General features: G+C 60.5%; 1 protein-coding gene across 1 annotated transcript; it reads left to right on the forward strand.

Moving 5' to 3' along the window:
- Nucleotides 1–1713: 1713 nt before the first annotated feature.
- Nucleotides 1714–26102, forward strand: USP20 (ubiquitin specific peptidase 20). The gene is made up of 24 exons (XM_090274882.1): nt 1714–1777; nt 2903–2999; nt 5245–5298; nt 7036–7098; nt 7379–7510; nt 8555–8651; nt 9096–9165; nt 10165–10278; nt 11433–11511; nt 13815–14262; nt 14606–14746; nt 15063–15178; nt 15443–15615; nt 16190–16284; nt 18469–18502; nt 18724–18769; nt 19625–19805; nt 19887–20013; nt 20518–20687; nt 20773–20854; nt 21741–21849; nt 22744–22846; nt 23991–24062; nt 24580–26102. The coding sequence occupies exons 2-24, from the start codon at nt 2919–2921 to the stop codon at nt 24738–24740; spliced, it is 2748 nt and encodes a 915-aa protein (XP_090131008.1). The 5' UTR covers nt 1714–1777; nt 2903–2918; the 3' UTR covers nt 24741–26102.

Genomic DNA, 26102 nt, shown 5'->3' on the forward strand with positions numbered 1-26102 from the left:
AATTCGGGTTTTGTTTGTTTGTTTGTTTGTTTAGGTACAATTTATATCCTGTAAACTGTTCTCTTTCAAAGAGTTTTGTCGAAAGGTACCTGTTTGCCTCCCCATCCTAGCCCCAGACAACTGTTGAGCTGGTCTGCCACTACAGATGAGTTGTGATTTAAAGTGCTTTTAGTCAATTTTGCTGAGGTGTAATTTACATGCAATAAAAAGCACGTGCTTTAAAGATATATTTCCTGAGATTGGATCTGGTTAAATCCCATCCCAGGCAAGATCTAGAACATTCCAACCCCACAGAAATGTTCCTCTTGCCTTTTTGTGATGCGGCCTCACCCTCTGCCCCAGGCAACCACTGGTCCCTTTTCTATCACCCAGTATTATTTTGGTTATCAGTCACAGCCTGCATAAAGACTTTGATCAAGGATGGGCCGCAGATAGGACGCTGCTCCCATTAAGAATATAATGGGGCTAAGAAGTTCCTCTTGCCTGGCGAGGTCCTAGCCCTTGTAATGCTGTGACTTCATAGTGCAAGGAGTCACCCACGTGTTTGCGGAGATGCTGCTGTAAACCAGCCTCCGCCCGGGCACCCGTGTGAAAGTACAGCCCATGCAGGTATGTGCCAGACACGGCCCCTGGTCACGGCACTAAATGCCTTCTGCTTTATGTATTTACTATATGGTACTTGTACTCGTTTAGAGTTTACCCTTTCTACTCATAAAAAACATCAGCTGGCCCTGCTCTAAGCGGTGCCCAGTGGGTAGCTTTGTGTTCTGCCTTTGCGTACACCCTTGATTCCTTACTTAGACCAAATCCTGGAGCCAGGGTAGCCCTCCGAACTGTTCTTTGCTATTTGCCTTATTTAAACTGGTGGTGACGGAGACGGGGTGCGGGGGGTGGGTGGGGTTGGAAGAGGGTACGGGAAGGACGAATGGTAATGGAAAAACTACAATACAAATTAAACTGCTGGTGATGTCTGCGCAGTGGGGTGCGGAGTGCCAGTGATCCGGGCTTCTTTTGGGGAGACCCAACAGCTCCGTGATTTAGAACGGGTTAGCCAGCTGGCAGTAGGCTGAGGTTGTTTTGTAGGGCCCTTGAGTGAAGAATTATTTTTAAAGATTTTATTTATTTATTTTTAGAGAGAGAGGAAGAGTAACAGTGGGGAAAAAACCCCAAAATCTGGCTTCATGTGAGGAGGATTGGATTTTAGAACCTTGAACTCTGTCATGGTCATGTGACCATTTTCAATGTTAGCTTCTGATGGTCTGTTCCCCTGTGAAGTGCCCACATCTGGGAGATGGTGGGCCTCCAAGAAGGGGGGCTGTGGCAACATGCAGATGACCCCCATTGTACCTGTAGCCTGGGGTTGCTGAAGACTTGGGGGTCAGGGGTTCTGAGCAGCGTAGAGTCATCGGGAGGCTCAAAAGAGGACCGGAGGGTCCCAGTGGCACGTGCGGAAGGGACTGAGCCCTTTGTCCTGAGGGTTACAAGGCTGTGGCAGCCGCAGCACGATAGGTGGAGAGGCCCCGTGCCCTGTCCCACAGGACCTGCTGGCCTCCCCTCTCGGCAGTCACAGAGGTAATGCCCAGCAGTGACTAGTGAAGGGCCCACTGGTCAGTGCTCAGGGGTTTTATAACAATGGAACTGCCTGAAATAGGCTGATTTGTCCCCGCAGGGTCCCTGCCAGCGGCCTCTTGCTCCAGCCCACTGCAGCGACCGCTGTCGGCTGCCAACAGAGAATGTGGACGGTGCCTGCTTCCTGGGGGAGTCGCTGCCCACAGAGGTAGGCCCCCAGCACCCCGACGCAGGGGCGGCCCTTAGGCACAGACCGAAGAGGGAGTGTGGGTTTTTCCTTTTAGGGAAAATAATCAAATTGTGTTTTCGATTTTTTTTCAAGTCCTTTTACAAAAACATACATGCATGAAATGATATGCTGTCTGGGATTTGCTGCCCAAAGGAGCAAGTGGGAGGCTGAGGTGAAGCAAAGCAGAGTGGCCGTGAACTTGAACTAAGTGCTGAAGCCGGGTGACGGACCCGTGGGCACCACACCGGAGTCCTGTCGGGCACCACGCCTCTGCTTGCGTGTCCGATAAGTGAGAGGGAACGCGAGCAGGGGCCACCGGGCTGGCCCGCGTGGGTCTCGGCGTCAGCCCCAGCTCTCCTGTCTGTGAGGCGGGGCTGACCACCACGGCCTCCGAGGTTACTGGGGGCGTTTCTAATGAAATAATGCCTGGCCCCTAATCCGCACCAGCACCCCCCCTTCTGGCTGGGAGCCGGGGGTGTCTGCCTGGCCATTTGGGGTGAAGAAGTGGCTTATGGGACACGTATCCTCAGCTTCTCATTAAAGCAGCCTCCACTCCACTTACACCTTCGGTTGGTTTGGACCTTTCTTGGCAACGGTTTGGAGCTAGAATCAGCAGTCAGATTCCTGGGTGTGATTTCTGCTACAATATTGGGGGGTGGAAGCATTTATCTAGTAATTCATTTTTATATGTTATCTTTGGACATAATTATAATTCACAGGAAGTTGCCAAAAATGTGCCAGGAGTTCCCACGTGCCCTGCACCCAGCTCCCCCCAGGGGCACCACATCTTTGGTGTGTCGGTAGCACGGTGTCACAGCCAGGAAAGGGGCCCTGCGACCCCCCAGGGCTGCCTTGTGTTTCACCATCCAGCTCGCTCCCGCTGTGGGTCCTGCGAGCATCCCGGGGGTGGGTGCTCTCTTCACCCCAGTGCCCGGGCAGGGAGCGGGAGGCTCAGCGAAGCTCAGCAGCTTCCCCCGCTCACTGGCTGATGATGTGGCTGGGCCGGGACGCAAGGCCAAGGGCAGGCACGGAGCTGCTAGCGCCTCTACCTCCCTTTAGCAGGGGCTGCGACATCTAACCCGGGACTCCTGTGTTTTCCCGTAGGTGAGACCAGGCCAGAATGGGGGATGCCAGGGACCTTTGCCCTCACCTGGACTCGATAGGGGAGGTGACCAAAGACGACTTGCTGCTCAAATCCAAGGTGCGGGGCCGGACGTTATGGGGGCCGAGACCCACGCTCAGGGCCTCTGCGCTCCTGGGGGACAGACGTTTCTGCAGCGGCAGATCGGCTCCCGACAGCCTCTGCTGGTCCTTCTGTGTAGGGGACAGAGCTGGCATCTGCTCGGGAGGCCTGCTGGGTTGTGTCCTAGCGGCCTTAGCTGTCCCTTCTCCCAGGCGCGTCGCAAGGCACCACTGCTGTGTCTGTTAGCGGCCGGAGCGGGTGCACGGGGCCCGGCCAGGGCCGGTACTGAATCACCTTGTGACTCCGTGGGCAATCTCACCCGCGCAACCCGGGGAGGGCTGGGGGCAGCCGAGGCGACGAGGGGGGCCTCTTGCACTCGGGAGGAAGTGTCATCATCTTTCTCTGTCAAATTTAAACTTCTTGAATATGTAACACTTTCACATGGCTCAAAACTGAAAGATTATAAGAGCAGAAGTGTCAAGAAGTCCCCTTCCTGCCCCTCCCCCCTCCCGCCCCGTGCCCCCTTCCCCAGCCCACCCTCAGGGAACCAGTTACGGGGGCTTCTTTAGTATCTTTTCAGAGTTTCTTTATGCAAACATGCGAATGTGCTCATTTTTCCTTTTCCCCTTTACGTCATGAGGGGTAGCCTGCCGGAGGCTTTATTCACGTGACAGTGTGCCTCAGGGGCCTGTGACGTTGGTCTGCTGGGACAGCTTTCTCACCGTCTGTCCTGTTTCACGTGTGGATTCCAGAACTGATCTCCTGTGGGCGGACACCTGGGCTCTTGGCCACCTCCTGCCAAAACAAACGACGCTGTGACGAATGGCCTTGTAGAGATGTCGCAGTTGCATGGCCAGAGCCCAAGTAGGGCACCTTCCCCGGAGTGGGGTCAAGGGTCAGGTTCATGGACGTAGTGGCGGCTCTTGGTTCCAGGCACCAAATGGTAGCAGTTCAGTCTCCCTGCACCAGCGGGTCCTGGGGGGCCTGTGGCCCGAGCTGGGTCAGTCCTGGCCTGTACGGGGGGTCAGTTCTTCAAAGTGCCTTTTTCTTCGGTTGAGGCAGTTTCACTTCCTGTGTGGCCTGGAGGGGGGGCCGAGCGAGGCTGCGGAGCACTGTGCTGTCTAGTGCTGGGTTTTTCTCCCGGGTCTGCACAGAGCAATAAGTGAGACACGCCAAGAGGACTTTTCCTCCCGTGGGGGCAGGAACAGGGGAACCTGAAAGCAGGGAGATGAACGAGGTGGGAAAGAGGTGGCAGAACGTGGGGCGATGTGTGCTGGCACCGGGCAGCCTTCTGGAAGCGATAGTGTTTCTGTGGCGGAGAGACCGAGAGCGCGTGGAGCTGTCTCAGGCCTGCGTCTCGGAGGGCACCCCATCAGCACCTCTCTGAGCTTCCGGAAATCTACAAAATGAAGCCAGCATTGTTTAAAAATACCCGGTGGTGGGGGTGGGGGGGCAAGGATGTGAACAGGTAGCTCACTAGGAAGAAAAGTAAACTATCTCATGTAAGGCCCTGTATTCCAGGGTCTCTTTGTTACAGCAGCGGAAACTGTACCCTACATAACTTTCTTAGGGCTGATGGGCTGCCTCCGCCCTTCTCACGTCCAAGGCCAAGGCCGGGGCTTCAGGTCCCACCGTCACATCCACACTCCAGACCATGGAAGAAAGGGGACGAGGAAGGGAGCCACAGCTCCCAGGTGGCACCTGCCACTCTCGCTCTCCTCCATTAACTAGAACTGAGCTCCGGGATCCCGGTGGGGGCTGGGACGCCATCTGCAGCTGGCTGGCTCAGTGCTCGGAATTCGTGCATCCCGTTGTCAAAGCAAGAAGCGGGGATACTGGTAGACAAGGAGGGGGCTCCGTCCCCCAACCACCAGTTGCCTGGTGTTTTCTGTGGTCAGCAAATGTATTGAGCTCCTAATTAGTAGCAGACTCTGTGAAGTCACAGGTGTAGACCAAGCAGGCCGTCTCCTTTCACGGAGCCACGCGCTGGCTGGGGAGAAAGAAAGGGCGGAGTCCAGGCGAGATGAGGTTGCCAATGAAGGGCTCCAAGTTCCAAGTGACTTCATTGAAAATGTTTTTTCAGGCCCGTGATACAAGCAGACTCAAACAACAGAGTGTGAAATGGGGAACCGTGGGCCGGTGAGGGCCTTTCTGAGGCAAACAAAGCCTTTAAGCTGACACATTTAGGGCCGGAGTGGGCAGGGGACCGGGGGCACCTCCCACAGGCTGTCACCCTTTGCTGTCTGTCCTACACCTCACACAGGGTACCTGTCAGTCATGTGGAGTCTCTGGGCCGAACCTGTGGGCCTGTCTCCAGGTAAGGGCTCCTCGCAGCTGCTGGGGGCGTGGTCTAGACCGGGCTGGGACCTGCTGGAACCTTGGGCGGGGACACAGGGCACCGTCTCAGGTGCAGTTCCCCAGCCAAGAGGGCGCCAGAGTCAACGAGTCCCCAGCTGGATGCCTTGGCAGCCATTTAAAATGACAAGGATGGAGAAGATTCTGGGCTAGATGGTCCCGTCTGCACCAGAGGCAGCAACCTCTCCTCGCACGTGCCCATGGGCCTCTCGCTCTGCACCTTGGCCTTTTAGTAGCAGCCTGTCCCACCTATGACATCAGGGCCACAGCACTGATGACTGTCTCCACCTGGGAGTCAGGTGTAGTTTGAGGACGTGATGCCTGTGAGGGACTTAGCAGGGTGTGTGGCAGGAGGCTGTACCCAGTAAAATCTGCTTGTGTTTTCATTATGATTATTGCTAATTAAAAAAGACCAACAAAGCCCTGGCTGCTGTGTCTCAGTGGATTGAGCATTGGCCTGCGAACCAAGTGTTGCTGGTTCGATTCCCAGTCAGGGCACGTACCTGGGTTACAGGCCAGGTCCCCAGTTGGGGGTGCAGGAGAGGCAACCACACATTGATGTTTCTTCTTTCCCCTCTCTCTAAAAATAAATAAATAAAATCTTTAAAAAAAGGACAACAGAGAGAATATGACAGTTTTCAGTGGGTAGTGGAATTATGGGTAACTTTTATTTTTTCTCCAATTTTGTAGTATTTTTCAAATTTTCTTTTATTTATTGTTTTTCCATTACAATTGTCCCACTTTTCTCCCCATTACTCCCCCCCAACCCCGCTCAAATTTTCTACATGTATTTATTGCATTTTGAAATTGTACTAAAAATGTTACTTAAAATTTTTTCAAAAACAAAAACAAGTAGGGAAAAAAAAAGGCAGCTTTAAGAGGTGAACATCTCAGTTCAAGTCTGTCTTTGCAAAAGACACAGGGCCCCCCAGGTGACTCTGGCCTCTTCTTTTCGGTCCTGACGCTCAGTATAAAGTAGATTGTGAGACACTGTCTGGGCCCCCCGGGGGGCAGACAGCAGGAAGTATGAGGCCTGGGCCTACCTCCTGGCGGCCCACAGGCCCTCCTGGGAGCCAGACACAGAAGCCTCGTGCAGGAAGTGACGCCTCCTGTTTGACTTGAAGGGCCCTCAGCAGCCTCTGCAGTGCTGATGGCAGGTGGAAAGGATCCCAGCGCTCCTGCGGAGAAGCGGCCGGTGGCCGGGGTGCAGGCCGTGTGCGGAGGCACGGGAGCCTGGCCTTGGTGGGTGGGTGGATTTGGGACAGGAGAGGTCAAGGCCAAAGGCAGGGTCATCGGGGCCACGCTGGCCACACTGCGGGCCACTGGGTCAGCCTGAGGCCCCACCGCCTCTACCTGTTCAGCACCCCCAGTTAGAAAATGCCGAGACCCAGGCATTCCTGCCAGAAATGGGGACCCCAGTAACTGGCCGTCAGGAACTTGTTGAAAAAGGGACACATGGAGGTGGAGAGAGTCTTTGCCCAGGATTAGCTGTGGCCCTGCCTGTCCCTCCTGCTCAGAGACAGGGGCCGTGTTTCTGGTGGCCATTCCTGAGAACTTGCGGGGGTAAACCTGTGTCCTGCAAGGTGGCGGGGCTTCCCTGTTGGGTGACGTCCCCTTGGGTAGAGGTGGGGACACTGGCTCCTGGCGCCGCACCGTCCTCCTGTTCAGCCCCGGCCCCCGGCCCACCCTCTGTCCCCAGGTCGCCTGCCCCTACGTTGGCTGCGGAGAGTCCTTCGCCGACCACAGCACCATTCACGCGCAGGTGAGTGTGGTGGCCGCCACCTCCCAGCTCCATGTCCCCGCTCCGGGCCTCAGCGGCTGTGTCTGTAAAATGGGGATAACCATAAGCGAAGCAGCAGGAGCGCGTGTCTGCTTGCGCGCCCTCGGCCAGCCTGGTGGCAGGGTGAGCAGGTGCTGGCCTTCAGGCCTCTGTCCCCATGGGGCCTCCTACTGCGAGCTGAGAGCAGTGGCAGCCCCGGGGCTGGCTCGGGGCGCCTGTTAGGCCAGTGCAGCCTTGACCGCATTTGGACCTTGCCTTCCAGGCAAAAAAGCACCACCTGACAGTGAACCTGACCACGCTGCGCGTCTGGTGCTACGCCTGCGAGAAGGAGGTGTTCCCCGAGCAGCGGCTGGCGGCACCCCCGCCGGCCCCCGACCCCAAACTGTCCGAGCAGGTGAGCGGGGCCACGCATCGCTTCGTTCGGTGGTGACACGTGCGGAGGGAGGGGCAGTGTGGCCTGAGCCTTGGTGGAGCACGGATTGGTGGGTGCCGGACAGCATCTGTTCCTGGTCACCATCCCGGGTGACTGAGGGGCTCGTGTCACTGGGCCTCAGCTCCATGCCAAGGCCCGAGTGAGGTGATAAGGACACCGAGGTGACTGGGAACAAACAGGGCCTCCCTTGGGTAGCTTGCCGGACGGCGGAGACCGTGTATGTAAATGCAGGGCTTGGGTGAGCCCGGGCGGGGGGGCCAGAGCAGGTCTATGGAGAGCCCTGGTGACCCCGGGTGTAAAACGGATCCCAGGGCAGTCACGAGTAGTCACAGCAGCGAGCTGCCCCGTGGGACATGCCTGGACACCACCCTGGTGACGCACCAGGCAGGGTGTCACCAGCCCCCCTCCGGAGGTGGCAGCTCAGTGGCCCCAGCGCAGGGCCGGCCTGGGGGCGGTCAGTAGGCCAGCTGTCGCGCTGGCCGGTGGTGGAGGGGCTCCGGCGGGCCTGGGGGTCTGTGTGCGCGTCGCGCCTCTTCCACATTTAGTGTCCGTCACGTAATCGGTGCCGGCTAGCATTTGTGGAATGTGTTTGTGGATATAGTAGCTGCTGGTGATTTTTTTCCAAAAAAGGCTGTAAAGCAATGCATACAGTATCCTGTTTTGGGTGTGTGTGTGTGTATGTGTGTGTGTGTGTATTAAAAGTTAAAAATTTATACAGTTACATACAGACTTTTTTTGAGACATAGAGACTTCTAAAAGCGGTTTTCTCAGGGAAACTGGATTGCATGTTATTGTTCTTTGTTTTCCAAATCTATTAAAAATAAGGTAAATAACTTTTATTCATTGTTGTAAATAGAACGTAAGTTCCCAGGGCAAGGCCACCAGCGCCAGCTCTTTTGTGCTGTCCTCTGCTCGGCAGCGGGGCTTCCCTCCCTCTGCGACCCGGGGGCCTCTCTCCCTATCTGCTCCCCCCCCCATTTTCCTCACTCTGGGTCTCGAACACAGGACTCTCCACTGCCCTCCCACCCTCTGAAAGCTGTCCCTATTGCTGTGGCCGATGAAGGGGAGTCTGAGTCAGAGGACGATGACCTGAAACCTCGAGGTAATGACCCTCAGAGCAGGGGGTGCTATTGGGCCTAGGCTTGGGGGGGGCCTCTCTGGGTGGGGAAGCTCTGCATGCACTGGGCATCGGGTGGAGTGGTGGCTGGCCCATATAGCGTGGCTGCTTTCCTTGGAGTGCCAGCCCACGCAGCCGAGTCTTCCTGCCCTGTCACTGCTGTGTGACCCCGGGAAGGCTGGCCCCTCATATCTAACGGGTGGAGGGCACAGTTGTCCTGTTAGATACGCTCCAGTGGCCACAGCTGGTGAGCGGGAACCACACTTACTTACTTGGTGGCTCTCTGGGGCGGACCACCAGCCGCCTCTGTCCTGTGGTGGCCCGAGAGCCGCAGCTCATCTACTAAGCGGGCATGGGAGGTTCCCTGGCTGTGCAGGGCGCTCGCCACGACCCCACCCCCACCCCCTGCCATGTGCGCTGGTGTTACAGGCCTCACGGGCATGAAGAACCTCGGGAACTCCTGCTACATGAACGCTGCGCTGCAGGCCCTGTCCAACTGGTAGGTGGTCACCTTCTCCGGGAGGTGGGGCCAGGAGCTGTCCCCAGGAGCCTGGAAGTAGCAGCAGCGGCCCCCAAGCTGTGCTGCATGTGCCCACAGACACGTGTATATGGATACACATCAGACCCCCTAAAAACACACGTGTCCTTGGACCCAGCGGCCCCCGCTGTGGGAGTTCATCCTGACGAGATAGCAGAGAGGTGGAGGAAGGTGTGTGTGCGTGCGCACCGTCCTGTGCTTTACTGGAAACAACTGGAAGGTCCACGGAGTCCGGAGGGACGCGGCCCCGAGTCTTTAGAGTAGCTATCCACACCTGGTAGCGTTGGGGTTAGGGTTAGCGTTAGGGTTAGCGTTAGGGTGAATGCCCACCTCCTCTGTGATGAGATAAGATGGGAAACCCCAAGGAAGGGGCTCAGGAAGGCTTCCCCCAAATGGGCTGGTACGAAGGGCTGGTGCTGGCCCCTCTCGTGTTCATGCAGCCAGCCCTCAGGGGGGGAGCCACCCACCAGGGAGGGGAGCGGGGCCACCGGAACGGACCCCACAGGCCGGGCGGCTTACATAGCGGAGACTTACTCTCAGTTCTGAGGCTGGAAGTCCGAAGTCAAGGTGGTGGCAGGGTGGTTTCTCCTGAGGCCTCCCCGCTCGATTTCCTGCGGTGGCCTCCTCCCTGCGTCCGGGCGTCTTCTTCCCCCTGCTCACGCTGTGCCCAAGTGTCCTCTTAGCAGGACACCAGTCCCACTGGCTTAGGGCCCAAAGACCCTGTATCCAAATACAGCCACGTTCTGTGGCACTGGGGGTTAGGACTCCAACATGTAAGTTTGGGGGACACAGTGCAGCCCATGGCAGGTGGGATCCTTCTAGTTGTCTGTGGGCTGCAGTATGTCCCCCACACAAGCACCCCCCTGCCCCGAAGCCTTTGCCCCCCCTCCCAGCTCTTTCTGACCACGCCACACTTACCCCCCTTCTCGCTCCTGACCTGGCTCACTCCCCTGGGCCCAGCCCTCCGCTGACTCAGTTCTTCTTGGAGTGTGGGGGCCTGGTGCGCACGGACAAGAAGCCGGCCCTGTGCAAGAGTTACCAGAAGCTGGTATCCGAGGTCTGGCACCGGAAACGGTGAGTGACAGCCCCGGACCTGGACCCAGCAGGTGTGTGGGGACAGGGTTTCCTCTCGGCTGCTCCACGGAGCGCTTCCTGTGTACTCGGCCCTCCTGCGGGCGGCCGCCTGCCCTGCGAGATGGAGACCATAGCCAGCTCTGTTTTAAGATCCGGGGAAACTGAGTTTCAGGGAGAGTGAAGTGACTTGCTCAAGGTCAGCTCCTGAGAGACGGAGCTAGAAACTGAACCTGGTGCCGATCCCAGCCGGCAGCCGCTTCACGGCTACGTGTGCGCTGAGGCCCATGCCCGCCGTGACCCCTCGAAGGTCACAGCCACGGCGGTGCATGTAGGGAGGGGTCTCCTAAGTGGTGGCTGGCGTGCAAAACAAAGTTAAAGACCAGAAGCTTGGGTTAGACCTGTTTCTCCAGAAAACGTCAGAATTGGGAATAATTTAAAATGAGGGCACAAACATGTATTGAGTGTAGAAGCAGATTATAAAGCAGGACGATGCAATATAATTCCAATTTCGTAGGAAGCCAAGTTTGTTTAAGTATATACATTGCATGTGATTTTGTATATGTGTCTGGATTTTCATAGAAAAATCTAGAAATCTTAGTGGGAGTCATTTCTGGGTAGTGTTGTTAGTGGTAATGTTTCTTTGTTAGGCTTTTCTGAAACTTTAGATTTTTCTTTTTTTCTTTTTCAATGACAGTTGACATTAACTATTATATTAGTTCAGGTGTACCACATAGTGGTCAGACATTTATGTAACTTACGAGGTTATCCCCCCTGATAAATCCAGCACCCATTTAGCACGGAACCTAATTATTTATAATATTATTGACTATATTCTCTGTGCTGTACTAGATTTTTCAATATTGAACATGTATTACCTTTGAAATGAGAAAAACCACAATAAATATTTTAGAATGGAAACAGTTCTAAGGTAGGCATGCCATGGACTAGCAGGAACTGATGCCGCCCAGTCAAGAGCCCTTTGCCTGGGGGAGCCATGACCGTGGAGATGCGTGAGCCTGCTGCGGCCCCTGGCTGGTCCCCCCTCCTGGACTCGCTGGGTCTGACCCTGCCCTACTGGCTGGCTGCGTGTCACCTTCAGGGGACGGAGAACTTGGAGCAGGCCGCCTGCACTCATGGGTCTGGTCTTCCTACAGCCCAAGCTACGTGGTTCCCACCAGCCTGTCCCATGGGATCAAGTTGGTCAACCCAATGTTCCGGGGCTACGCCCAGCAGGTAGGCCACCCGAGCTGTGCAGGGGACACCCAGGGCCACTACCTACCGGGCCTGGCTTTAAAGCCCAGCCCAGCAAGGAAAACGGTGGCAGAGGCTGAGTGCCTGGACCCTTCACGTCCAGGACATTGAAGCCTCCTAGCAACCTGCTCATGTTCTCCCCACTTAAGAGAGTGGCCAAGTCACTCGCCCCGGTTACACGGCAGGCACACGGCAGAGGGGACTTTCACCTGAGGCAGTCTGATTCCAGAGCCTGTGTGCCTTGGCACTGTATTCAAAAGGGCACGAGGTTCCCTGTTTTTCAAACCACAGGCAGAGCCTCACTTTGATTCAAGTCCACATTTGACGATGAGTTTTGTAAATCTAGGGAGCCCCTTCGAGACTGGCATCTTCTGTGGCCTAAAGTGATGGGACCAAGACAGAGCCCCAAGCCGAGCGGGTCGTGGTCCGGGTCCCGGCCCCAGACGGTCACGCGGCTGAGGTTCCACTGCTGGGCTGGCAGGGGCGGCTGGGCCCGTCTGGGTTGCTGTTCCTGCTGCTGGAATGTGGGGGCCGGGAACGGTCACGTGAGGGACGCCTTCGGCCCCTGCCTCCCGTCCCTGCCCAGGCTGAGGGCTGCTGGTGGTTCTCTGCTCACACCCTCTGCTGGATGAACGCCAGGCCCCTGACTGAGAAGCCCGGCGCTGCCCGAGCACCACCCTTTCTGGAGAATGATAATGTCTGCATAGTGATCAGAATCCAGCATCCATCATTTACTAAGTGGTCACTACCTGCCACATAGGTACAGCCCTGTGTCTCCCCACAGAACCCCCTTTGAGTGGGCCCTGTCGTCCCCCACCCCATGTTATAGGTAAGAAGCTGAGGCTCAGAGAGGTTTCACAACTGCCCAGGTCACACAGCACACAGAGGCAGGAGAGGGGTCGGGCCTCACAGAGCCGTCCCGTCCCTCAGGGCCACCCTGGGCCTACCCAGGATGCCACACTAGCCTCACATCCCCACAGCAGGGGACGTTTCTAAGTGTAGATGCAGCTGGGGCCTCCCACTGGCCAGAGGCTGCTGTCTGCCTTGCTGCCACAGGGCTTGAGATTTTAGTGACCTACAGGGTCCTTTTTGTTAAAAGGAAGAACCAGACAGAAAGTCGGGGGCGTGTGGAAGGCCTGGCTCTTAAAGACCCTTTCAGAGCCCCTGACACAGGACCTCGTCCCCTCCCCCCTCCAGATGCGCCGTGAGGGAGTGCTCAGTTTCTCCGCTCTCTGGGTTCGGCTCTTTGCCAGGAAGCCCACGCTGAGCCCTCCCTTCCCACAGCCAGAGCGGAGAAGTGGCCGCCCTCCCCACCTCTGACGGGAGGCTTTGGGTTCTCGGCTGGATCTGGCCGCTGCACGGTGCCTGCCTCACGTGGTCAGGAGTTGGGTGCTGCTTCCGGCGTCCGAGTCAGGGACTGGGAGGAACAGACCTGGGCTTGGAACCCAGTGGCCCAGGAAAGGACCAAGTGCGCCGAGCCTTGGGAGGCTGGCTGCCGCCATGGTCTTCAGACATTTTAAAATGCCTCCCGTGTGGGCGCCACTGTCGGCTGGGCTCAGGGACGGGCTGTGCCCACGGCCTTGCTGCCCTGGCTTCCTGCTGGGCTGGCAACGGTGTCCCGGAGCATCGATGCTGTGATTTGAGACCTGAAGTGACAGCTTAGTCCCAGTCATGCCCAGGTGTGCAGGAAGGTGAGACCCTGGACTCCTGCCACAGGTCACAATGGCAAGGGAAGGCGGCCGGGGCACCGGCAGGACTGGGAGAGCAGGGAGGGCCGGAGGCGGGGTCCGGGGCGCGGGCGGCCGGCCTGCGGTGGAGCTGCTCCCTGCGGGGCTCAGCTGAGCCCTCGCTGCCCCCGCTCCTTGTGCGTCCTCCTTCCTTGTGCCGGGGCTCCCTGCCTGGCCCGTACCCCCTCCTTCAGGGAGCAAGGTGACCTCAGTGGCTAAGCATGACACCTCCGCTCTCTCCCACGCTGAGTCAGAAGCCACCAGCTGGGAGTCAGATGGATGCAGCAGGGGTCCCGGCTCTGCCACCTTGCAGCTGCCGTGTGGCCTGCGAGGGGTCCCTCGGCCCCTCCGAGCCCCAGTGTGCCCAGCAGAGGGGGGTTAGGACAGACCACCATGGAGGCCCCTGAGAGGCAGCCGTGTGTCTGCACCGGGCTCCCACGAGGACCGAGGACCGGCTCAGTGCGGCCGCTGTGCTCCTCGTCACCAGGAGCAGCAGGGCGCTCGCGGCAGGCTCCTCCCCGCCCAGGGGAAGCCCCGTGACGCTGCCTCTGGTTCCAGGACACCCAAGAGTTCCTGCGCTGCCTCATGGACCAGCTGCACGAGGAGCTCAAGGAGCCTGTGGTGGCGGCGGCGGCAGCCCTGACGGAGGCCCGGGACTCGGACTTGAGCGACACGGACGAGAAGCGGGAGGGCGACCGGAGCCCATCGGAGGACGAGTTTCTGTCCTGCGACTCGAGCAGCGACAGGGGCGAGGGTGACGGGCAGGGTCGTGGCGGCGGCAGCTCGCAGGCCGAGGCAGAGCTGCTCATGGCGGAGGAGGCGGGCCGCGCCATCTCCGAGAAGGAGCGGCTGAAGGAGCGCAAGTTCTCCTGGGGCCAGCAGCGCACCAGCTCGGAGCAAGTGGACGAGGACGCTGACGTGGACACCGCCCTGGCCGCCCTGGACCGCCAGCCCCCAGAGGCTCAGCCACCGTCGCCACGGCCCTCCAGTCCCTGCCGCACACCAGGTACCCGCCAGCCTGGCCCGGCGCCTACTGTGCACCAGGCACCACACGCTCCGTTCTCCCACCATCCTGGGGCGTTTTCCACCACGAGACCCACCTTCCGGGTGAGAAACAGCCCGAAGTCCAGGCTCATTTAGCTGATAAAGCCAGTGTGGGATTCAGAGCCCGCCCTGGAGCCCCGAGCCCCCGCCTGCAAATGTGCAGTGTGTGGGCACAGACAGGGGACACAGTGTGGGGGGGACTCAGGCCTCGGTCCCTTTAGGAGGTGCTGGCAGGTCCTCCCCGTGACCAGGCCCTGGAGCTGGCTCGGCGGCCCTGGCCTAGCACAGTCCCCTTCTGCCCCCAGAGCCCGACAACGAGGCCCACATGCGCAGTGCATCTCGGCCCTGCAGCCCCGTCCACCACCACGAGGGCCACGCCAAGCTGGCCAGCAGCCCTCCTCGTGCGAGCCCCGTGCGGATGGGACCGTCCTATGTGCTCAAGAAAGGTTTGGAGGGTCCGGCGGGAGGGGCGGTCCGTGGGCATCGCGCGGAGCTTGGGGCTGGGCGTGGAGGTCGTGCCTGTGGCTGCATCCTGAGCACTCGTCACCAGGGCTATCTCTGAGCCCCCCAACATCCCTGGGACCTGAATGGGGAGCCCCATCTTAGAGACCATGAGTGAGGCACCAGGGTGTCATGCCTACCCAGTCACGTGACTCAGATTTGACCCCATGTCCTGGCCAGGCAAGCCCCACTCCTGCCCCTGCCCCTGCCCCTGCCCCAGCCCCAGCCAGCGCTGGACCGAGTTCCCTGCTGTGCCCCCAGCCCAGGCGCTGAGCTCCGGCAGCCGGCGGCGGAAGGAGCAGCGCTACCGCAGCGTCATCTCCGACATCTTCGACGGCTCCATCCTCAGCCTGGTGCAGTGTCTCACCTGTGACCGGGTGGGTGCCCTGCGGCGGGGCGGGTGTTCTGGCTCCGGCAGCCTGGGCAGTCCTCCCTGGGTTAGGGATGGGGGAGCGTGTTCTCCACCCGGAGCCCCGGGACAGGGCCCTGGCTGCAGGGCGCCCACATCCAGGAGTTGGGGAGCAGGCCCTCTGCCCCACACCAGCCAGCTGGTGGCTGGGACTCAGGGTGCTGATTTTGCTTGACCTGAGCGGGGCGGAATTCTGGAAGGTGGACACCCCGGCTGACCTTTTACCCCACAGGTGTCCACTACAGTGGAGACATTTCAGGACCTGTCACTTCCCATTCCTGGCAAGGAGGACCTGGCCAAGCTCCACTCTGCCATCTACCAGAACGTGCCAGCCAAGCCAGGTGCCTGCGGGGACAGCTACAGCGCCCAGGGCTGGCTGGCCTTCATCATGGAGTACATCCGACGGTACGCCCCTCTCCTACCCGCTGGAGACACAAGACCACCCTAGCCCGGCCTCCCTGGGACTCACAGCCTGGCAGACGACAGACCTTAAACAGCCAAGTACAAGCGTTTGTGGGGATGAGGGCAGAGTCCAGGGGGCGCTCCAGGCTGAATATGCGTGGGTCAGCTGGGGGCCTGGGGGCGTCCCTCATCCACCCTGTGATGGCCTGGACCGGGTAGGCCCTTGGACTGGATGGCAGGTAACGACAGGTGTGACCAGGCAGCAGCTAGAGAGGCGGGTGGCAGCTGGAGCACAGGCCGGGCAGTGGCCGCTGCCCATAGCCCCTGCTGCACCCCTCGCCTGCTTTACCCGCCTGGCCCCAGGGACAGGTGCTGGCCCCAGAGAACAGCCAGCGTGGTCAGGCCCCTTCGCAGCTGAGCAGGGGGTGGCTCAAGAACACTGACCCGCAGGCTGGTGGTCCCAGGTGTCCGGCTCTAGACCTCTGCCTGCTCCACCCGCTGGGCCAAGATGCCTCCCTGGGGCCGGGCCTTGCCCAACCCTGGCAGCACCCCCGCCACCCCCTTTCTGTCTCTGTAGGTTTGTGGTTTCCTGTACCCCCAGCTGGTTTTGGGGGCCAGTCATCACCCTGGAAGACTGCCTTGCCGCCTTCTTTGCTGCTGATGAGCTGAAGGGTGAGTGGGCCGGGCTGGCGTGGGCGGGGCCGCTGGGACAGCATGCACTTGGAGGTTTCTGGGGCTCACCGGTCAGCTGCGTGCCCTCCCAGGCCGCCCCCTTGCAGCTCTTAGGGGTTCACCTGTTTTTCTTTTCTTGCCAACTCGGTGGACAAAAATGATATGCTCTCATTTTACACTGCCTTGAATATTGATTAGCTTGAACTTTTTTTTTTTTTTTAAGTGTATTGGCTGTTAGTATTTCCTGTTTTGAAGCTTCCCATTTCTGTCCTTTTCCCATTTTTCTGTTGAGTCTGGCTGGGACTTCCAGTACTGTGCTGAGCAGGCGTGGTGAGAGCGGGCCCCCCCGCCTCGCCCCTGACCTTAGAGGGAGAGCTTTCAGCTTTTCACCGTGGAGTCTTCTGTTAGCTGTGGGTGTGTCGCATGGGGCCCGTGTCATGGGAGGTATGCTGCTTCGGTGCCCAGTTTGTTGAAATCTCTTATCATGAAAAGATGGGTACTGAAATTTGTGAAATGGTTTTTCTGTGCCTACCAAGAGGGTGGTGTAATCTTACCCTTCGTTCTGTCACTTAGTGCATCTGCATCATGTTTGTTGATTTGCACAGTGAGCCATCCTTGCATCCCGGGCATAAATCCCGCCTGATTGTGGTGTGCGATCGTCTTTAATGTGCTGTTGAATTCGGTTTGCTAGAATTTTGTGGAGACCTTTTTCCATCTGTATTCATCGGGGATATTGGCGTGTAGTGTTCTTTTCTTGTGGTTTCCTTATCTGGCTTTGGTATAAGGGTAATGCTGGCCTCGTAAAATGAGTTTGGGAGTGCTCCTCCCCTTCAGTTTTTTTGGAAGAGTTTGAGATGGATTGGTGTTCATTCTTCTTTACTTGTTTGGTAGAATTCACCCGTGAAACCTCCTGGGATTTCCTTCATTGGCAGGTTTTTAAATTACTGTTCCAATCTCCTTAGTCGTTATTGGCTGGCTCAGATTTTCTCTTTCTTCCTGACTCAGCCTTGGGAGGTTGTGTGTTTCTCGGCATTCATCCGTTTCTTCTAGGCTCTCCAGTTTGTTGGTGTGGTCTCCTCTGATCCTTTGGATTTCCGTGGTATCAGTTGTAACAGCTCTTCCATTTATAAGTTTGTTTGAGTCCTCTCTTTTTTCTTGATTAATCTAGCTAAAGGTTTCTAAGCTTTGCTTATCATTTTTAATTAAAAATCTTAGTTTTGTTGATTTTTTTTCTCCTTGTCTTTCTAGTGTGTGTCATTCACTTCTGTGCTAATCTTGATCATTTCCTGCATTCCGCTAACTTCAGGTTTAGTTTATTCTTCTTGTCTAAGTCCTGGAGATTTAAAGATAGGTTGCTTATTTTTTGTTTGTTTGCTTGGTTTGTGACTGTAGACATTTATTGCTGTAAAATTCCCCCTTAGGACCGCTTGCTGCATCCCATTGTGCTGGTATGTTGACTTTTCCTTTTCATTTGTCTCAAGATAATTTCCGAATTCCCCTTTGATTTTTTCTTTGCCCGCCGATTGCTGTGAATATTTTATGGCAGTTTTTTAAAATTTTTTATTCTTTGTTTTTCCATTTCACACCATTGTGGTTGGAAACTATACTAGATATGATTTCCATCCCCTGAAATGTGTTGGGGCTTGTGCTGTGGCCCAGCACGGGACCGTTGCCATTGGCGAGAGCGTCTGGCGGGTCTGGGGGTCACGTTGGCTTTGCGCTGCAGTTCGGGGCTGCCGGCCGCGCTGGTTTTCCGTCGGGCGATCTGTCCAGTGCGCGGAGTGGGGCACCGAAGTCCCCTGCTCTTACTGTGTTGCTGTCTGTTTCTCCCTCCAGCCGTGTTACTATTCGTTTTAAAGATTTTGGGGCTCCGGGGTGGGGCGCACGTTTGTTTACAATGGCCACATCCTGCCCATGATCCACCCCTTTATGCCACAGCGACCCTCTGTGTCTCCTGTAACTGACTTTAGCTGAGGGCGCATCCCGTCTCCTGCAGCCACCCCTGCTCCTTCAGTTACGACACTTACCGCCCCTTCACCTTCAGCGCGTGTGTCCTTGAAGCTAAAACGGGTCTCTCTCGGGCAGAGGCCGCGCTTGCATTTCTTGCTCTCGAACCCTAGCGTGGCCCCGCCCCTCACTCCCGTCCCTAACCCTCGCCTGTCTTCCGTGTCCTCCCTGCCCTAGGCGACAACATGTACAGCTGCGAGCGCTGTAAAAAGTGAGTGCCTGCGCGCGGGCCCCTCCCTGGTTTCCCGCGTCCCTCTCTGTCGCCCTGTGTCGCCCTCTGTGGTCCTGCGTGTTCCACGTGCCCCGCCCGGGTTGCCCCAGGAGGTCCAAGCCTGGCCTCGCAGAGGTGACAGGGCGGGAGGGACGCTCATCCCCTCGCCGCCCCCGCGCTGCCTGCTCACCGCCCCGGCCGGCTCTCTCCCCGCCCCCCAGGCTGCGGAACGGGGTGAAGTACTGCAAGGTGCTGCGGCTGCCCGAGGTGAGTGGGACAGCCCGCGCCTCTGCCCGCGGGGCCTCTCCACGCCGACTCGGGGGCGCGGGGTGCTGCGCTGAGCCTGAGCCCTCGTGGTGGGCGGGTGGGGGTCGGGGGCGTCTGGCAGAGGGACAGGGCTCATTTTCCCTCTGTGACCTGGGGCCCTCTCTCCGTGGCCCCAGGTCCTTTGTCACCCTGAGGCAGGGGTAGGGGCACTGAGGGGGCCCCCTGGAGCAAGCAGCTGTGAGGGGAGGGGACCTGGTTGGCAGGCTGTCAGGGAAGGCCTTTCTGAGGGGGTGGCGTCTGCGTGAGCCCAGGGGACGTGGGCTGGTGTCAGCCTCTGGAGGGAGAGCCGGGCAGGACCGGGTGGGCAAAACGGCCCGCCCCGGGGAGGCCCGTGCGGCGGGGGCAGGGGAGCAGGCCCCAAGACGTGGGTGCCCGGGCCGGCACTGGGAAAGGCCGGCCGTGCCAACAGAGCTGGTTGTCAGAGTTTGGGGGAGGCAAACTCGGTGGGCAGGGACGGTCAGCTGCCTGTGCAGGCCGGCGGCTCTCGGGGACGCCCCCGCCCCCCCACCCCCGGCAGCCGGCCCTGGTTCTGTAACTCTGCCCACGCCTGTCCACCTTTCCTGTGGGACTTCGGGAGCCTGGCGCGGCCCCCACGCGGAGCTCTGCGGTCAGTGGGCAGGGCCCAGCAGCGGGCCTGGGCTCCGGAAGGCTCTAGCCGCTGCGTTTCTTGTTTCCACTTGGGTGACAAGACCAGAGTGGGTCAGACAGTGAGCCACTGGGTGTCCCGGGGTCCTGCCCCGAGGCCCCTGTCAGGGCACACGGGGTCACAGGGCCCTGGTCGGCTCCTCCCCCCAGATCCTGTGCGTTCACCTGAAACGCTTTCGGCACGAGGTGATGTACTCCTTCAAGATCAGCAGCCACGTCTCCTTCCCCCTTGAGGGACTTGACCTGCACCCCTTCCTTGCCAAGGAGTGCACGTCCCAGATCACCACCTACGACCTCCTCTCGGTCATCTGCCACCACGGCACAGCAGGCAGTGAGTCCAGTGACCGCAGCCCGGCCCCAGCCCGGCCCCGTTCCCCACGGCCTCTGTGACCGGCCGCCTCTCCCGGCGCAGGCGGCCACTACATTGCCTACTGCCAGAATGTGGTCAACGGGCAGTGGTATGAGTTCGATGACCAGTACGTCACCGAGGTCCACGAGACGGTGGTGCAGAGCGCGGAGGCCTACGTCCTCTTCTACAGGTGCGGGGCTGCGCAGGCGCGGGAGGGGCAGGGGGGGCCTGGACCTCCTGCCACTGCTTCCCAGGGCCTAACTCTGGGTGCATGTGAGGGGCTGCAGCCTGGACGCTTTTAAGGCCCAGGGGGTGAGAGTTCAAGATTCTAACTGCCTTCTGGCTGCGGGGAAGTGGAAAACCTGATGCTGGGTTTGTGTCTTTTACAGTGGTCCCTGTGGGAGGCGGTGGTAGTCCCCGCGGGAGGCGGTGGTGGTCCCCGCGGGAGGCATGGAGGGACCTGCGGGAGGCGGTGGTGGCCAGGACTCTGGTGTGGGTGGTGGGACCTGCAGAGATGCGGATGGATCGCCAAGTGGTGCAGGAAGGCGGGTTTGGGAGGTTGGATCCAGGAGGTGGGGGTGCCTCTGAACACACCCCTGGACAGGGCGTGGCTGGTGCCCCTGCATGGGACAGGCGGGCTTGGGGGGGTGGCGTGAGCCCAGGCCCTGCTGCTCCTAAGCCCCCCCCCCCCCAGGAAGAGCAGCGAGGACGCCGTGCGGGAGCGGCAGCAGGTGGTGGCCCTGGCGGCCATGCGAGAGCCCAGCCTGCTGCGCTTCTACGTGTCCCGGGAGTGGCTCAACAAGTTCAACACCTTCGCTGAGCCGGGGCCCATCACCAACCACACCTTCCTCTGCTCCCACGGAGGTGAGGGCGCCTTCCCTGTGTGTGTGTGGGGGGGGGGGCGGCCGGCCTAGCGCCCACCTCCCGCTCCCGGCGCCCTCCCCCGCAGGGATCCCGCCCAACAAGTACCACTACATCGACGACCTGGTGGTGATCCTGCCCCAGAGCGTGTGGGAGCACCTGTACAACAGGTGAGGTGCCGTGGCCTCTCCCAGGTGCGGGCCGGCGCCCAGCTGGGCGGGGGCGGAGAGCGGGCAGGGCCTTCCCTCGCGGCTGTGTCTGCGCCGACAGAGGCGTCACTGGTGGGCATCGCGTGGGCCCCGCCCGTCACAAGCGGCAGAACCCGGGCTCCACAGGAGCGAGCGTACGGGCCCCTCTCACAGAGTCCTGGAGAGCTGGCTGCGGGGAGGCTGGCCGCTGTCCCTCCCCTGCCCCATGCCCAGCTCAGGGGGCCTAAGGCCTGTGCTGCCTGGGGCTCTCCTGAGGACCTGCCCAGGGCTGGGTCACTCTGCAGCCAGGCAGGCGGGATGTGCCCCGGCCTTGAGGGAGGGCTCAGACTGGTATGGAAGGAGAGGTCATGGAGTTCCGGCTGCCTGGCCTCCTGGACTGGCGCTGCCCCGCCCACTTGGCAGGTCAGGTGCACGCTCTGCCCTGTTGCCAGTGGGAGGAACAGAACCCCACAGGAGATGCAGCCCAAATCCTGTGGGGTCCGTGCTCCTGCCTGCAGCCCCCCACGAGGGTGTCCTCAGGGTCCAGCGGGCACACTGTCAGCCACCGCAGCAGCCCCTGCCGGGTAACCAGGAAGGGAAGCAAGAGCGTTAACATGTCCTTTGGCCGTGAAGCAAATGCTGTGATGTCCCGGCCCTGGGGCAGGCGCCCCGCTGGGGTCGTGGGCACACGGGCATGCTGGTGCCCATGGCAGTCTGGTACCCGTGACAGACGAGTGAGCAGGCTGTGCACGGGGCCCCCACAGGCGCATGGCTGGGGAGCCTCCCAGACGGGAGGACCTGTCCTCGGGGACCGCCCCTCAGGGCTGCGTGTGTTTCTCTCTGCCCCCCGCCCCGCCCCGCTGTGCAGGTTTGGGGGCGGCCCTGCCGTGAACCATCTGTACGTGTGCTCCATCTGCCAGGTGGAGATTGAGGCGCTGGCCAAGCGCAGGCGGATCGAGATCGACACCTTCATTAAGGTGCATGCAGCTGGTGGGGAGGGGTGCGCTGGGGGAGCCAGGCTCCAGCCTCTGCTGGGGACACACGGGGCCTGAGGACAAGTCTGTCTGTCTGGAGGCTGTGTTTCGTGGGAGGTCAGGGTGCCCAGAGGCCTGGCCGGACAGTTAGGGTTTGTACTGGCAGAGCGGCTGGGCTGGGTAAGTCTGGGCTCATCTGCTTGGCACAGTAGTGAGCGGTCGCCGCGGGACAGCGCTCTGCCGTTCGGGGCGGGAGGCGTCTTTACTGCGGGGCTGTCCCACGTGCCGCTGGAGATGTAGCAGCATCCCTGGCCTCCGTCTAATCGGTGCTGGTGACAACCAAGATTGCCACCAGGCATTGGCAGCTGTTTCCTGGGGGACAGTCTCCTTGTTGAGAACAAAGTGACGTGGAGAGACGCATTCAGTGAACAAAGGTTGCAGAACTAGGCCCAGTGTGATCCGTTTAGGAAGGGACTTATGCGGACGGGTGTGTGAGCGCCCCGCTCCCTGGTGCTGCTCGGAACAGGGGTCTCGGGGGCCATCCGTCACTCAGCAGGGGAGGGCTGGGCCAGAGACGCTAAAGGACGCTGCTGTGGCCAGTGACACAGGATGCAGTCAGAATCGTTCATGAGTGAGCTCGTTCTAGGACGTGGGCCAAAGAGCTGCGACCAGGCGGGCTCAACTGAGTTTTTAAAGTTATGGAGAAGCATTCGATTTGCCACAGTGTTGGTGACGGTCGTGTGAGTGGCGGGTTGTGGGAGGCGTTCGTTTTCTATGGACTTGTCCGGCAGCCCTAAGTCTGCTGTCTCCGGTGCCCAGTGGGGGCGGGGCGGGGCCACGCCGGGGTGGGGGTGCTCGCTGACCCTCCCGCCGCCCTGTGCCCCGCCCACCCCCCAGCTGAACAAGGCGTTCCAGGCCGAGGAGTCGCCGGGCGTCATTTACTGCATCAGCATGCAGTGGTTCCGCAAGTGGGAGGCCTTTGTCAAGGGCAAGGACAACGGTGAGTGGGGCAGGGGCCCCGGCCCGGGGTCCTTGGGGCTGCGTCTGCTGGGGGCGTCCCAGAGGCGGGGCGGGGCGGGGCCGGAGACCGTGCCTGCCCGCGGTGTCGGTGCTTCCCCGGGGAGCGAGATGGCGGGTGCTCTTCCAGCCCCCCACCCCCGCCTGGGCCGGGGCGCGCGTGCCCTGCCCTCTGTGCTCTCCAGCTGATGCCCGGAGGAGGCTGCTGTCCCCTCCCTACAGGCCCCTTCCTTTGGGGGTTCTCTTGCCCTGAGTAATAGGTTTTAGTTGTCAGATGGCTACGGACTCTTGGCCCCTTGACCTACTGAGGTGGACACAGGCCCCTCCCAAGGCAGCTCCCAGGGTCCCGCATGGTCCCAGGGAGGAAGGGCAGTGCCCGAGCCCAAGCCCCCATGCAGGCGGGCACCCTCACTGCCCCACAGCCTCCCAGGCAGGCGCTCAGGTCGGGGTCTGGGTCCCGGCGCTGTGGGCAGAGCCCGCGGGTTCCACGCCGTGGCCATTTGCCTCTCAGAGCATAAGCCCCAGCCTGTGCTCGGGGGAAGGGGCTTGGCTTCGCTGCTGTCCCTGCCCCGCCGGGTGGGAAGGGTGCCCTAGTGGTAGTGGGGTGGCTGGGCGTGGCTGCGTCGGAGAGCCTGGCTCCGGGTCCACCCCCAGCTCGGCCCCGGCAGTGGCCTCCCCAGCCTCTGTAGGCACTGCTGTTTCACATAGCTGTTGAGGGTTACCTCAGATATTGGGGTACCCGGGAAGGGTGCTCAGAGAGTAGCAACTGCCATCAGAGATTAGGGTGATGTCCCCCCGGCACTGGCCCTGCTCCGCCCCCCATCCCCGACGCTGGGGTTGGAAGCTAGTGAGAGAGTCCTGGGAAGTCCCTCTGCTGGGTCCAGGGACGCTCCGAGTCCCTTCTGGCTCTCGGGCGTCTGTAGATGAGCATCTGGTGCCCCACCCCCTCGCCCTGTGAGGCCTCCCCACGGGCCCCTCGGGCTCCGGACAGCCTCTTCAGGATCACAGGGGCTGGAGCCACACCTTGGGCCAGTTCTCATCTGCCGGGCGGAAGGCCAGTGTGGAGCTGGGACTGGGGCTTCCTCCCGCCGCGCAGGGGTGCTGAGTCTGAGCCCTGTCTGTCCCAGAGGCCCCCGGCCCCATTGACAACAGTAGGATTGCGCAGGTGAAAGGAAGCGGCCACATCCAGCTGAAGCAGGGTGAGTCTCCCAGGTTCCAGCCCTGGTCTCCCTGGCCAGCCAGGCTCCTCCCCTCTGTCCCCCAGGCTGCCAGGCAGGTCCTTCCGGGGGCCCCCTTGCCGCCTGTCTGAATCAGACTGAGCACCACCCAAGACCAGGCCCAGGACCCCAGCAGGTGGAGGAGGCCCTTGGCCTCTCTGTGGCTTATTGGGTCCTCGAGCCCCCCCCCCACCGCGCCACGCCAGCCTCTACTGTCCTCTGCTGGCCTCACCTGCCCGCCCTTCCTGTGAACCCCACCCCTGGGAGAGGAGAGGCACAGCCAGAGATGTGGGTGCTGCACTAGAAAACCCTGAGGTTCCCATTTGGCCGCTCTGCACAGAAGCCGTGATTGCCCCCCCCCCCACCTCCCTTGGGACCTGGCCCCCCGGAGCCCCCGCAGCCAAGACCACAGTCTCATCGAGGGGACGAGGGCGCGAGGGGGTGGGGACGAGGGGGTGGGGGCGAGCTCTGCCCGACCGCCGGCCTCTGGGCCCCGCAGGCGCTGACTACGGGCAGATTTCGGAGGAGACCTGGGCCTACCTGCACAGCCTGTATGGCGGGGGCCCTGAGATCGCCCTGCGGCAGAGCGTGGCCCAGATGCAGGACCCCGACAGCCTGCACGGGGAACAGAAGATTGAAGCCGAGACCCGGGCCGTGTGACGCAGGGCCCATCTGTGAGTCCCCTCCGCCCTCCCCAGGGACCCTCTCCTGCCCCCTGAGTGCTGGCCCCAAAACACATCTTCCATGAGGCCCTACAGGAGGACCCCCGCTGGGGCCCCGCTGGGCTGGTGACCTGCCTTGGTCCTCCTCCCACGGAGGCTGTGTCTGTACCTGGAAGGGGGGCCAGCACCGTGGAAGGCCAGGTCTGTAAGGAGGCAGGATTGCTAGGCTCCCAGTGACAGCACCGGCCCTGGGGACTGTGCCCACCTCAGGCTGGTTTTGACAACCAAGGCTCCGTGGCATGGACTTGGGTCTTTGTCCTGGAAGTGCCCACACGTCACTGTCATCATCTGGTTATCACGCCCGCCCCCCGCCCTGCCCCCTTGCTAACTCAGGCCCAGCGTTTGTCCCCAAGCTCTTAGTTGGGCTGTGGCCTTGGGACAGAGGGTTGGGAGAAGCTGCTGCTTCAGGGGCACTTCCCACGGGCCCCTGGCCCAGCCCCGAGCCCACGGGCGAGCAGGGTGCCCAGTGCTGCGTCCCTGCGCCTCCCCATTGCCACCCAAAGGCTCCCGGATCCTGGGCTGCTCTCTGGCTTTTTTGTAACTATGGACACGGTTGAGATTGGGACTGGAGAGGGGGTTGTTTCTGGAGGCAGCTGGTCCCCTGTCTCCCTCAGCCGTGGAGCTGGCCCGCACCGGGGCACAGGTGACAGAGCAGAAGTCCCTCGCGCTGCTCCTGCTGGGGCTGATGTGAGGGCAAACACGCCCCTCCCCACGGGGCCCAGCTGTGCGGAGCCCCTGGCCCTGGAGGGGTGGCCCTGGGGCAGCTGTCGCCCCGAGGTCCTGCACGTGCGTCTTCTGGATGCTGAGTGGGGGCCCTGGGACCACTGAGCGCAACTCCCAGGGGCACCGGAGCCCCTGGACAACAGAGCCGGGGCGAGACGCTCCCCTCGTCGGGGCCAAAGGGAACGTGGGGCTGGGAGGGTCCTGGCACTGAAGGGCCCCGATGCTGTGGCCTTCGGTCTCCGAAGAAGCCGCTGTTGCGGGAACTCCCGCGGGCGGTTCTGGCCGGGCCCCTGCAGCTCCGGCAGGTGCCGCTCGGGCCTGCGCTCCGTCTGCCCGGACCTGGTACCCTCCCCGCTGACGCAGCATGCGACCGCAGAACAGGCCGCTGCTGGGACTTCTTGACGTTGACCCCAGTCTTGTGAAAGCTGCTGCGGTGGCCACCGCAACCCACGCGGGGCCCAGTGGCGCCTGCTGCCCCGGTGAGCGGGCACGCGCTGTGCAGGCTGGGATCTCGCCCATGGCTGCGTGGGCTCGTCTGTGTTCGGGATGATGTAATAAATCCATACATGTCCCCACA

The sequence above is a fragment of the Furipterus horrens genome, unplaced genomic scaffold, assembly GCF_987537825.1.
Source record: "Furipterus horrens unplaced genomic scaffold, mFurHor1.1.pri manual_scaffold_4, whole genome shotgun sequence".
In the NCBI taxonomy this organism is placed as follows: domain Eukaryota; kingdom Metazoa; phylum Chordata; class Mammalia; order Chiroptera; family Furipteridae; genus Furipterus; species Furipterus horrens.

What these genes read in the sequence shown, in the direction of transcription:
- USP20 (XM_090274882.1), top strand. Translation starts at nt 2,919, where the DNA reads ATGGGGGATGCCAGGGACCTTTGCCCTCACCTGGACTCGATAGGGGAG. An exon ending in CTGCAGGCCCTGTCCAACTG is followed by an intron (nt 9,166 to 10,164) that starts GTAGGTGGTCAC and finishes CCCTGGGCCCAG; the next exon opens with CCCTCCGCTGACTCAGTTCT. An exon ending in AGGTGCTGCGGCTGCCCGAG is followed by an intron (nt 18,770 to 19,624) that starts GTGAGTGGGACA and finishes TCCTCCCCCCAG; the next exon opens with ATCCTGTGCGTTCACCTGAA.